Genomic DNA, 14162 nt, shown 5'->3' on the forward strand with positions numbered 1-14162 from the left:
TAAAATATCAAGCCAGAACTACAAGAGAAATAATCTCTCTCACTCACAGGGGTAGTGTGAATGTGGCTGATACTAATGACGGGAGAAAAAGAATAATAGGAGCCTTATATAGTGCAAGGAAGGGGGCCTCATTTGGTCTTAGCCACAGATATCTTACAGATTTAGCTGTTCCTATTTCCTATTCTCCCTTTCTCTTGTTGATTTACCGAATGTATCCATGGTTTCTTTTAAGTTAACAGACGAAGAAGAGATATCAGTAAAGTTCATCATTTTACACCAGGGTGAAGCATGCAGCTAAATAGCCTATCAAATTGTGGTGGAGAATTTCTGTTGGCGTTCTCCTGATCTACCATTACCTTTGGTGGTAGGTAAGCAGAAACCCTGGAAAAAGTGGCTGCTTTTGGCTGCACACACCATTCCTCTGTGGTTTCTGCCAATCTTTCACTGAACGTACGGCAGAAAATTGGGAGAACCCCTGCAGAAATTCAGGACGCATGTCTCTAAGGCCACTGCTCTCCTTGTCTGTCTGCTGTGCAGTGTTCTTTGCTTCATTATACTGTGGATACTGTGCACTAGAATTTTGTATTGTAAACAAGATGAGATCCATGGACATGATTGTCACTCAGTTGAATGTTGATGATATGAATCTAAACAGTTATGAAAGTGAAATAGACAAAAAGAAAAAGAAACTCACAAATAAACTACTTGACACTTGCAAGAACTATAGCAGGCTTAGAGGTCCAAAGGTTTCTATTTTATCAGAGTTTGCTGAGATTGAGAATTTGGATTCACATCATGGGGTAATTTTCAAGTGATCATGACTTCAAGCCTTGCCTGCTGGGAGCGCATATCAAAAATTCAAGGCTTGCACTGGCCTCGATTTTCTGACTGGACTCGTAAAATTGTCCCCCTATATCATTAGTTCCACTTGGTCCATAGATATCACTGAGTTGTCAATTTGCTCCAATTTAGTTAGTGCCCAGCAGCAATCCTGTGGCTTCTGACTCCAGTTCTGGATCACAGTTTGTCCTTTCGAAGCAGACACAGGATGGAATATTGCCAGACACATTCAGTAAGCTTGTTTGCATTTTTACTGTTGAAGAGCAGGAAGAAGAAATGGGGCTTAACTTTGCACAGAAAGCTCAGAGACACAGTAAAATAAATTAGTTCTAACCTTTAAAATGTACAGATTACTCCAACCTGTGCAGGAGATGCATGCCAAACAAACAGCAAATGCACAGCATGCCACCGACTGACTCATATCCTATAAAGGTCGAAGGTCACCAACTGAACGACTATAAAATCTGGTACATAAGTTGATTTTTTCTGTAACTTTTTGAAAATATAATGGGAACAATTTATTTAGTGGCACAGCTTTCTGCAAAGGCATTGACAGAAGGCTCGCCAGAACAGAGAAACGTACCAGGAAGATCGGCATTCCAAATACAAATCAGAACAAGTCCCGGGATAAATAAAGGATGGTGAAACAGTGAGCAGAAAAAAGACACCAACAGTAATGTGGCACCTTGTCACATCTCTCTGACACATCTTGATGTATGTCACCTACAATGAATTACTTTGAAGTACAGTGACTGTAAGGGATTACAGAATCCAGTTTGCAGATAAACAGCAATGACATGAATCAGCAGTTAATCTGTTTTTTGGTGATCTTAATTGAAGGAGAAACATTGGCCTGGATACGAGGAAAACTCCTTGCTCATAGCCCACCTATGCCACCACAGAGATGGGACATGAACATCTGCAAGTCCACAATCCTGGCGTAAGTACTAAGATGTGCCTGTTGGGAACCTCTGTCACTAACTCAGCCAAACCTCTGGGATCAACGGGAGATTTGCTAAACTGCATTTTTCTGGCTGATTCTCACACCACCAAAGGCACATCTTGGCCAGTCACCAGTGTAGTGGCTGAATAAAAGTAGTGGTAAAAAGCTGTTTCAGGGGTGCCCAAAAACATCAGGTAATTAAATAAATTGCTTGGGGACCTCACATCTGCCAAAGGAATATTGGTATTCTTAGAGATACCGAGGTGTATCATCCGCCCAGTGGCTGAGGCCATCCCAAAGAAACCTTTTGCCTGGAACTCCCCTTCCTCCACGCCACGACCCCGCTGACACAGGGAACCATATTTGAGACAGGACGAGGTTCTGCCCAACAGAGGGCCCACTGGATACTCAGCAGATTTTGGTTCTGGCCTAATTCGCAGGTTTTCCGTCACACTCTCGGACAATTTATGGTGGATTTTTATGCCCTTGGGATCTCCAGTTTAGTGATTCATCAGAAGTATGGCAGCTCTTACGATGCAGCATTCCCTCAGCACTGAACTGAAGTGTCAACCTAGGGTTTGTGTTCAAATTCTGAATTGGTGCTTGAACCCAAAAATTTCTAACTCAGAAGTAAAATGTTAACAACTAAGCCAAGCTAACACTTGTAGACCCAAAAGGAGTTTACTTGCGTAAACATGGTTTTGCTGAAGCTATGGCAGTGGAGCGGGAGAAGCCCCATTGAAATTTCTGTATTTTCTACACAATGTTCAAGATTTTTAACAAAAAGGCAAGTTCTAGAATTTGTAATCAGCAGGCAAATAAGAATTACGGTAATGTAAAGTTGCTTGGTAAAACTGAGCAGAGCATTCATGCTCTGCCCAATTGTCTCCCAAAATAACCATTGGGGTCCTTTGTATGTGGGTTTGTACATTAAAATGGCACACCACCTGAGACAGGCGGGCACTCCAACCGCCCAGTGGTAGGCCCCCTTCAGGATGATGTTGGCCACATCGAGAGGGGGAATGGGACAGGAAGTTTTTCCCTGTGACTTTTGGGGTGCTACCACCCTGTTTCCACCCAGTGGAGCCAGTGGAAATCTCCCCCACTATTTGAGAGTCAGCTAAACGCTGCTTTATAAAGAAGGGGCTGGTAAATCAGGACCCTATTTAAAATTTAGATATGATACTGGCTCCAAATAACAAATGTAACTTGTGACCTCATTGAAACTTCTTCTGCTATCTTGCTATGGTGAATTTTGATTATTCTGCCAGTAACTTTGAAGTCAGCATTATACGCCATATTGTCAACTTAGATTCCCTGTTTCATGAGTAACACACCACCTTTTTAAGTTATTATCTCCTCTTTTCCTTTGAGTCTCTTCAACTACACACCATCCACAACTGAAAGGCTACTGAGGGAATAATCTGCAACCTGGTGTCTTTCAGCACTACTCTGTTACTACTGATAATGAGGAGATGTGCAAGAGCTGACTGTGAATACTCATTATCTGATTTTCCATCTCTTTATGAAGAGAATTCCTGGCCTCTGCTCAATACTTCCCTAAAGTGATATGGTTGAAATAATGAACTGAATAGTGTGAAGGAATATGGGGCATCAATTCCCACCCCACCACTCAATAGCACTGTCCATTATTACTCCACTGAATATTCCCTGAGTTTTTAATAGCTGAATTCCTACCTTTGCTAGCCCTTCTGATCATCCAATGCTCACATTCAGAAAGCAAACATTGTGAATGTCTTGAGTGAAAAGCAATGCACATAAAGTATTGTCCAATAAATGAAATGATGAATTGAATGCACTGCCATGATACTATGTGTTGGAGCACCAACACATGAAGTTGTGAACACTTGGGACAGCTAAAATAAATCTCCATCTTGTCGAGTTCCCAGTCTTAGTCACATTGGGGTGCGACAGCAATGAACAGCGACAAAGCTCTTCTCAATAGAAATCAGAGGGAGAGCCATCTCCAAGCTGCTTTCACACACCTCACTAACCCAATATACTCACATAATTCGACAAGCAGGACATCAGCCCACCCTCTCAATGCAGCAGGTTTGTTTCACAGGGAGATTAGGAGGGAGATTTTGAGGCCTCCCGCCTGGCAAAACTGGGTGTTAGTGCCCCAAATTTGTGGGGAAGAACTTACTGCCCCATTCACACCATCACTGTGCCCATCGCCGTTTTGACAGGGTTCTTTGAACAGCCGGCACAGTTGGCCGCCTGAAGCAAGTGCACAGCCAATTTAGGTATTTAAATTGGAGGCCTACGATGTGACTTAATGCCATTTTAGGACTATACTGGGCAAAGCATAAGAACATTAGAACATAAGAAATAGGAGCAGGAGTAGGCCATTTGGCCCCTCCAACCTGCTCCGCCATTCAATAAGATCATGGCTGATCTGATCTTGGCCTCAACTCCACTTTCTCACCCACTCCCCATAACCCTTAACTCCCCTGTAGCTCAGATATCTGTCTATCTCCACCTTGAATATATTCAATGACTCCACCACCACAGCTCTCTGGGGTAGAGAATTCCAAAGATTCACGACCCTCTAAGAGAAGAAATTCCTCCTCATCTCCGTTTTAAATGGGCGACCCCTTATTCTGAAACTATGCCCTCTTGTTCTAGATTCCCCCACGAGGGGAAACATCCTCCCTGCATCTACCCTGTCAAGCCCCCTCAGAATCTTATATGTTTCAATGAGATCACATCTGAATCTTCTAAACTCCAATGAGTATCGGCCCAACCTGCTCAACCTTTCTTCATAAGACAACCCCTTCATCTCAAGAATCAACCTCGTAAACCTTCTCTGAACTGCCTCTAATGCAAGTATATCCCTCCTTAAATAAGGAGACCAAAACTGCACGCTGTTCTCCAGATGTGGTCTTATCAGCGCCCTGTACAGTTATAGCAAGATTTCCCTACTTTTATAATCCATTCCCCTTGTAATAACGGCCAACATTCCATTTGCCTTCCTAATTACTTGCTGTACCTGCATGCTAACTTTGTGTTTAATGTACAAGGACCCCAGATCCCTCTGTACTGCAGCATTTTGTAGTCTCTCTCCATTTAAATAATAATTTGCTTTTTTATTCTTCCTACCAAAGTGGATAACCTCACATTTTCCTACATTATACTCCATCTGCCAATTTTTTGCCCACTCACTTAACCTAGCTATATCCCTTTTCAGACTCTTTTTTGTGTCCTCCTCACAACTTGCTAACCCACCTATCTTTGTATCATCAGCAAATTTGGCTACAGTGCACTCGGTCCCTTTATCCAAGTCATTAATATAGATTGTAAATAGTTGAGGCCCCAGCACTAATCCCTGTGGCACCCCACTAGTTACAGTTTGCCAACCTGAAAATGACCCATTTATCCCGACTCTCTGTTTTCTGTTAGTTAGCCAATCCTCTATCCATGCTAATATATTACCTCCAACCCCGTGAGCTCTTATCTTGTGCAGTAACCTTTTATGTGGCACCTTATCGAATGCCTTCTGGAAATCCAAATACGCTACATCTACTGGTTCCCCTTTATCCACCCTACTCGTTACATCCTCAAATAACTCTAGTAAATTTGTCAAACATGATTTCCCTTTCATAAAACCATGTTGACTCTGCTTAATTGTATTATGATTTTCTAAATGTCCTGCTATTACTTCCTTATACACCATCCATGCTCCACCCAGTATCAGCTGGAGGTCCAGCTGAAGCAGTGACATGCTCATTTTGTTATGTGTGGCCAGGGAGCAGTGTTCCTCAAAGTTCCCTAAAAATAACCTGGGCCACTGCTGCACCGGGTTACCCCTCTTCCCGAGAACTGATATAGTCCCCCTTCTCCCAATCCATCTTTTTCCAGCCCGGTGGCCAGTTAGGGTGGCTGATATAGTCTAATCTGTGGTGAGCTAACTGATCTCATCCAGGAAGGCAGAGGAGCCCTTACAATTGGCCTTAATGTCCCTGAGCTAAGGAGGGAAAATCAACCAGTGATCTCCATCTTAGCTGTTCTCCAGTGACTCTTGCTGGAATTTGTGTGTGTGTGTGTGTGTGTGTGTGTGTGAGTGCGTGAGTGTCTGCATGTGAATGTGTGTGTGTGCAAGTTTGCGTATAAGTGTGCGTCTGCATTCGACCGTGCATGTAGTTGTGCGTGTGATTGTTTGTGTGTGTGCATGCTATTCTTCATGTATGTGTGCATGCGAGTGTGTGTGCGTGCATGTATGTGTGCATGCGAGTGTGTGTGCATGCATGTATGTGTGCATGCATGTATGTGTGCGTGCGAGTGTATGTGTGCGTGCATGTATATGTGCGTGCGAGTGTGTGCGTGCGTGCATGTATGTGTGCATGTGAGTGTGTGTGTGTGCGTGCATGTATGTGTGCGTGCGAGTGTGTGCGTGCGTGCATGTATGTATACGTGCGAGTGTATGGGTGCGTGCATGTATGTGTGCGTGCGAGTGTGTGCGTGCGTGCGATTGTGCGTGGGTGTGTGCATGCTATTCTTCGTGCATGTGTGCATGCGAGTGTGTGTGTGCGTGCATGTATGTGTGTGTGAGTGTGTGTGCATGCGAGTGTGTGTGTGCGTGTATGTATGTGGCATGCGAGTGTGTGTGTGCGTGCGAGTGTGTGTGTGCGTGCGAGTGTGTGTGTGCATGCATGTATGTGTGCGTGCAAGTGTGTGTGTGCGGCATGTATGTGTGCGTGCGTGTGCATGTGTGTGTGCAAGTGTGTGTGCGCATGAGTGTGTGTGTGCGTGCATGTATGTGTGCGTGCAGGTATGTGTATGAGTGTATGTGTGCATGTGTTCGTGCGAGTGTGTGTGCGCGTGAGTGTGTGTGTGCGTGCATGTATGTGTGTATGCATGTATGTGTGTGCGTGTGAGTGTGTGTGTGTGTGCGAGTGTGCATGTGAGTGTGTGTGTGCGTGCAAGTGTGTTTGTGCGTGCGAATGTGTGTGTGCATTTAAGTGCAGCAACAGGGGTAGCTCTGCCAGCCAGCCACCCAAAACTGCACGGAGGGAAAATCTACCCCTGGAAGAACGGATAAATGCAGGGAAAAATTAAATGGTAAGATGCCACAAAAACAATTCCATTTAACTATATTTAAGCATAAACAAATGATGTAATTATTTATTGTCTATCATTGAAAATTAGGGATAAATTCGCTTAGCTGCTCCCCAAGTCTTTATTCCTCAGATTTTTCTCGAAGTGCGACCATTCAGGTGTTAGTGTGGACAAAACTACTTCAGATAATTATATTGGCAGTCATTCATGGTATAACATTTGACACTGTTTTGAAAATAATATTGATACAATACTTGTAATATTTCATAGTGTCCACAACAATCTAATGGAGAGGGTTAGATTAATGTACATTATAACAAATAGATCACATATTAGCTTTAAAAGCATCCTTCAATTTTAAAACATATGGTTGGAATGTTTGCCTTCGATGGGGTGTAAAACTGTCAGTATCTGATTGGCTGCTCATTATACACCCTGCCCACTTTTCCTTTTCATTGACTGCTTGCTTTGGTACAGTCCCACAGATGCCAGCCTCCCCCCGGTACCTTGCTGTAGTGGTTATTTGAACCTGGACAGTGAATGGCTATTTGACTTTGAGGGCATCAAAGCCAAGCCCAATCCTATCCGACGCCACTGTCGCTACACACCGCACACTGGCATTCCAGCCAGAGCCACTGGACAGCGGCTAGGAGCGAGAACCATGGTTAATTTTTCCTCCTTTGCTCAGGGGCATTATGGCAACTTTTCCAACCGTCCCTGCGTTCAGTTATCTCAGCACAGCCTGGGCATCAAACCTTGGTCTGTACAGCTCAGGATCACTTTGGGCGTAACATTCACTCGCTGAGCCAATGGGGCAACTCCTTCCCCAGGGTTTCTGTTGAACCTCCAACTGTAGACAAATAGTGAAAATCTGCTGATCTCTATGTTGCTGATGAATTGACATTCTTCTCCCAAAATTTTTCCGGTAGCGTTGCAGCTGAAGAGAACATTTTTTAATCTTCCGATGTAAATGGACATTTAAAGGCTGCACTGTTTAAAGCCTTGCAATCTACCAGTAGTAAATCTATGGCAGTAGACTTCTTGTCCAATATCATTGGTACAGATGTATTGTCTAATTATTTATAATCCAGATCTTCTGTTTTGCGAACAGAATATCTAACAATGGCCGCAATTTTCTTTGGGGAGGTGGGCTTGGTGGCGGGGCGGGGTCCGAAGTGGGCGGGAAACTCGTGAGGCGAGGTTTCCCACAGGCCCTGCTGACTTCACCGGCAGGACCTAATTTGGATATGAGGCCTCGATTTCCCGCCCGCAGCAAGCCAGCTTAAGAGGCTGGCTGGCTGTGGGCAGGTAGGCCTCAGTTGCGAGGGGTCAGTCTGGGGGAGGGATCGCAGGAGGGGGGTCAGCAATCAGCGGGGGGGGGGGGGCGGCCACCGAGAATCAGGAAGGGGTGGGCAATCAGCAATGGGGGGGTGGTCGGAAATCGGGAGGAGGTCGGCAATCAACCAGGGGGTTTGGGGGGGCATCGGGAATCGTGGAGGGGGGTGTCAGCAATCGGCGGGGAGGGGTTCGGGAATCGGGAGGGGGGTGAGAGGATCGGTGGGGGGTCGGGAATCGGTGGGGGGGTGTCGGCAATCAGCGGGGAGGGGATCGGGAATCGGGAGGGGGGTGAGAGGATCGGTGGGGGGGGGTCGAGAATTGGGAGGGGGAGAGAGGATTGGCGAGGAGAGGCGGTTGCAGGATCGGCAGGGGATCGAGGATCGGGGAGGTCGGGGATCGGCAGGCAAGCGGGGATCGTGGGCGGGGGATCGGCGATTGCAGGGCGGATCGGGGATCGCAGGGGGAGTAGTTGGCCAGGGATCGGGGGGAAGGGAGGATCGGCAGGGGAGCCTGAGGATCGGGACTGGCCTCATCATCATCGTTGGGAGGGGGAGGGATGGCGGAGACTGCGGGGAGTGCAGGGGAGGCCTGGGAATGCAATCGGAGGTTTCGTGAGTGGGTCTCCGATCACCGGAGGTGTTTATGGTCATGTCCTTGGCTCCAGGAGGTAGGTATAAAGCCACTTACCCCCTGGATGCAGCAGTCCCCGCCTCTGTTTAACTGCCAGGTTTCACGCATTGTGTGAAACCCATTCCCAGGCAGTTACATTTAAAATGGACAGTGAAAAAGAGGCTTCCAGCCTTATTACAATATTTAAATTGAGGTAATGCCCCCTGGGAGTGGGTTAGTCGCCCGTCTCCAGCAAAACCGGAAGTGGGTGGGTTGGAGGCAGGTTCAGGTCGGGAATCCCATTTTTAACAATTTAACTGCCCCCACGCTCCAAACCCACCTGTTTTTTTTAATGGAAAAATTATGGCCTATGTGTTTTTTGTGGCTTAAAGGTACTAAGGCCTAGAAATTCAGTGGTGCCCCGTTTGGGGTGCCAGTCTCGCCAGGGCACCGGAAGTACCACCCTGGAAGGAGTCGCGAGCGCCCGCCGGAAATTCAGTTTGAGCGCCCCAAGCGGAAGCACGGCGCTACTCGAGGCGCCCCGCATCCGTCTTGGGGCGCTGCAACTGAAAATCGCAGCGCAACGTGCCGCAGCGCTACACGCTGCGGCACGGCGCGCTGCGGTACTGCAGGCCTTCCTCCCCTTCTTAAAGGGGAGGGGCCTGCTGCAGCGCGATCTGAGATCGCGAGTGCCGGCAAAAGAGCCCGGCACCGAGGAGAAGTGCCGGGCTCTTGGGAGACAGCTGGCACAACGCGGGGGGAGAGGGGGCTCAGGAGGCTAGGGATGGCTGCGCGAAGAGGTGCTGGCAGGCGGCCAGCAAAAAAAATGGCCGCCCCGCACCTCAGCGCCTCTACCGCCGCAGGTAGACCCTCCTGAACCGGTCGCAAATTGCAACCGGCGTTACAGCGGGGGGCGCTACCAAACTTGGCGATCGGGGCAGTAGCGGGGCGCTGCGCACACTGATGACGTCATCGGTGGCGGTGCAGCGCTACCGGCTAATGCCGCCATTAGCGCCCCGCTAAATTTCACGGGCGGCGTGGCCAGTGGCGCTAAACCCACTAAGTGCCCTCTTCGGGCGCTAACTGGTGGCGCAGCCCACCAAATTTCTAGGCCTAAATCTTTACTCTGATATAGAGGAGCTCTACTAATTACTCGAACCTTTCTTCTCCTGGAATAGTGATGATCACTTGATGAAAGTGCTGCTGCCACTTCTAATTGTGCTTCACTGTTTACCTGTACATTCTCTTCCTTGCCTGTAATCTATCAGTTAAATCATAGGAGCCATATTTAGGAAGCCTTGTTATTAAACTATTAAAATTCCACAATGCATCCTGGCAATCAATCAATAACTCCGATTATGTCAAATGGCAATGGAGGATATATGACCCATAGCTTCCTTACCTCAGCTCCTGTGCCACAGGCTCCACTGGAACTGTCAACAGAGGGAATATGAGAATAAAAACAGGTAAGTTTACATTTCCACTACAAGAGCTTCTGCTGTTTGCACCTGTCTCGCTGTGCTGACTCCAGCTGTAGTGTCAAAACCACAGGTGAGCTTAAGTTCACAGCAATGTCACTGGTAAAGTCATTACAAGTTTATTTTCACTAGGAACAATACATTCATTGTACACATTTAAACCCGAGTGATATAGCATACAGTGGCTCCAGTTTTCCCGTCTTTGATGCCAGTTTTCCTGTCTCTGCTCCTGGCTAATGAACTTTACAAGCTATGGTGTGCAAAGTACCACTTTCCCTGCTAGTGCAGTGCTGGTCCAAATTAATGCTTAGAGCTCATTTTAAAGAACTTCTAGACAGCTTTCCCTTTTAGCACAATATATGCATTAGTGTGAGTGCTTATATCTGTCCAAGAGACTAAGACCTGGAAATTACACTGTGCAATAATAACATAAAAATGCTCAATGCATCTGCTATTTTAAAGAAGCCATAAGCCCAATTTCATAAGAATGTCTTAAGCATTTGTACAGTATTATCACAAAGTCTAATTTCCAGGGTTAGTTGTTTTGTTTCATTTTAAATATTTTACAGAAATAAGAAAGGAAAAAGGAGATGGATATGGACTTCAGGCTATGGCAATAATCCATCTGAAACTGTTTTTGTTTTAAATAAATAACTTACATTTATATAACACTTTCACATCCTCAGGATGCCTCAAAGTGCTTCACAGCCAATAGATTACTTTTGAGGTTCAGACATGGTGACCACTTTATAACAGCAAGATCCCACAAATAACATATGACCAGTTGATCTGTTTTTGGTAGTGCTAGTTATGGGAGAAATGTTGGCCAGAACATCAGAACAACTCTCTACTCTTCTTCAAAAAACACCATGGGATTTTTCTTACATCCACCTAAACGGGCAGACAAGTCTTACCTGAAAGACCGTACTTCTGACAGTACAGCACTCTCTCAGTACTGTGCTGAGATATCAGCATAAGTTATATGCTTAAATCCTATAATGGGGCATAAATAATACAACCTTCTAACCCAGATGTATGAGTGTTACTATCACTGAGCCAAGCTGATTATTTTTTAACTGAGAACAGCTATTCTATGATCTGAGTTCGTTCAGCATAATGTTGGGAAGCAGGTCATTTGAAGCGCTGACCCATTCTGATATACACCCCTGCACCACCCTTCCTTCATTTGAGAGATACTCTAAATTCCTTCTGCTCTGAAAGGGGGATATTCTGTAAATGGTGCAACAATTTTTCCACATTAGTGGGGAAACTAGCTACAGTAGTAATCTTGAGATTAAGAAATGTTTTGGGCCAAAAAATTACTTTTATTACTGATTTCTTTGTAGTTATGCTCTAATTATAAAATTGTGAAAAAAGTTACTGTAAACAGTAACAAAAGTAGGGACATATTTCTGCTCCTACCATATCAGTGTGAGGCAAACATAGGTAGATAGACTGAATACTGAACAGTCAGGCTATGAATAGAGATTACTCCAACATTGCCAAATGATATATAGCATTTTAGTACATTTTATGTGCCATGACTGCAATTATGCATTATGGAGCTGTGGAAGGAGCAGAGAGTAAAATTGATTTGTTTTCTGTGCATCACAGGACATCTGCATTTTTTAATTTTAAAAGAAAAAAACTGGCTTCAATCAATAGCACAGGTAAAGTGTTCCATTTTTCATAACTTTTGTAAAACAAACAAAACAAAGATTGGAAACAAAAATGTCAGAAAAGAATGTCCAAAAGGTATTAATGACTTTATTCTTTGCTTTAAAAAGAAACCGATTTGTATAAATTTGAAACACTGGAGGCAATGGCTTTGGACTCACCAGTAAGTAAGCCCAATAGAGAACCAGGCAAACTGGCATCTATCTCCGTATTCAGATGGCACAGCTGATCCGCATGGCACACCACTGAATAAAATTACATTTTTATGCTCTGGTGCACTCGGCTATTAGTATCACACCAGCAGAGATTACAAAATTCTACCTCATGTTTCATGATGGTCTACATGAGTCAATCTATTTCATATTTAAGTTGCACAGATGTAAGTAATGTAGTTTCCACTGCTTTAAGCAAGAAAATGAATTAACATAAATGGTAATTTTTTTGCTTGTATTAGAATATTAATAATATTTTAAAATGTTTTATCACCCTTCTTGTAATGCTGGTTTTGTATTATTCAACAAGGAAAAATCATGTGACTAAAAGAGGAGGTAATTTTCAGAGTTCACGCTGCTGGCAGACTCTCCACTGTTGGCCGTATGTATTGAGAAATTGCAGGCATGCTGCCTATAGTTCACCATCCATTAAAATCGATAAATGGAAAATCATGGGCCACATGCCCGTAATTTTCCAATATGCATTGCCGGTAAGAAAGCTCCCACTGGCATTCCAAACTCAGAAGGTTCGTCCTATTATCTTTATACATTTGCTCATTGTCCCTGGGACTTTAGCACTCTGGAGTTGTGGAATGGACAAAAACAGTACAATTAGTCATCATTGTGCAAAATATTTGGGGTAGAAATTGTATCTCGTTGCTCCTGATTGGTAAATGAGGGCCAATTTTGGGGCCCAACATCCCATGCCTAAAGAACTGCTGAACAATGTCTTACATTGGATCATGCCATTATTCAGGCATCCCTGGCAGCTGCCTAAAACAGGCATTAGTCCCTTGCATATGTAAATGAGGGGCCCAATGCCTGTTTTAGCACACACCACCCCCCAGCCCCCCGCCCCTCCTACTACTAAATTGGAGATCACAGAGTAGAGCAGGAGCTCGGGATTCCTCAGTGGCCACTGTGGCCTAAGCAGAGGCTGCCACCAAAAGCTTTGCTTTTGTATAAAAATGTTAAGAATGTTCCTGTGGAGCCAGGAGGAGCAGGAGTGTTCCCCTGACTCCACAGTATGCATGATCAGCTGCTACACTGTTGTCACTCCACCTCCCTCCCAGGAATTACCTTCAGGCCATTGCCATGAGGCAAGTTGAAATTTTTGAGGAAGTAACCAAAATAGTGTACAAGGGAAAGTCTATGGGTGTAGTTTATATGGACTTCCAGAAGGCATTTGATAAGGTTCCACATAAGAGACTGTTAGCTAAAATTAAAGATCATGTAATGGAAGGCAAATTATTAACCTGGTTAGGAGATTGGTTAGGCGGTAGAAGACAGAGATTAAAGATAATAGGTATGTACTCGAATTGGAAGGAAGTGACTAGTGGTGTCACACAAGTACCTGTGCTGGTGCCTCAACTATTCACTATTTATTAATGAGTAAGATAGCACGATAGAGAGCCATGTATCCAAGTTTGCTGATGATACAAAGATTGGTGATATAGTAAGTAGTGTAGATGGGAGCATAACATTACAAAAAGACATTGATAGATTAAGTGAGTGGGCAAAACTGTGGCAGATGGAAATGCAATGCAGGTAAGTGTCAGGTCATCCATTTTGGAACAAAATAGATTATAGATCCTGTAGTGTATGTAACGTTCCACCTTTAAGAGAACTATTTTAAGGGTTGCACTACTTTATCTTGGCTGCTGTATACTGTAATACCGGTGGTGACCACACCGGTATATAAGTGCTGTGTAATGATTTATTTGGCAGTTCCGCCCTGACCTTCGACTAGTAAAGACCTGTTAAATTTTACTCTTGTGGTCTGTGTAGTAATTCTCAATATAACACACAGACTTAACAGTGGCGACGAGTACGATCTTACCCTGCGGCAGAGATACATCCAAGGCAGTTTAACGGGCGTCGAGAGGAGGCATCCGCCCTCATCATTCTGCTGAGAGAAGACTCGGGTCTGCAGAGCAAAGGAAGAATTCTGACACGAAGCCTTCCATCAGCAACAGGCAGTGATCA

The 14162-nt window shown here is 44.9% G+C and overlaps 1 protein-coding gene across 7 annotated transcripts in view; it reads right to left on the reverse strand.

Annotated features, from left to right (window-relative positions):
- The window catches only part of st18 (ST18 C2H2C-type zinc finger transcription factor), a 586894-nt gene that overhangs the window by 148593 nt on the left and 424139 nt on the right, over positions 1-14162 (reverse strand). For 6 of the 7 annotated variants that reach the window (XM_085992910.1, XM_085992909.1, XM_085992912.1 and 3 more), the window contains one exon: positions 10212-10242. The exons of the other annotated variant lie outside the window; for it this stretch is intronic. In XM_085992910.1, coding sequence (XP_085849036.1) covers positions 10212-10242 — 31 coding nt within the window. The remainder of the gene's footprint in view (positions 1-10211; positions 10243-14162) is intronic. 7 annotated transcript variants of the gene reach the window in all.

Source organism: Somniosus microcephalus, chromosome 7 (assembly GCF_052327205.1).
Source record: "Somniosus microcephalus isolate GS21.2 chromosome 7, FLI_Smic_1.0, whole genome shotgun sequence".
In the NCBI taxonomy this organism is placed as follows: Eukaryota; Metazoa; Chordata; class Chondrichthyes; order Squaliformes; family Somniosidae; genus Somniosus; species Somniosus microcephalus.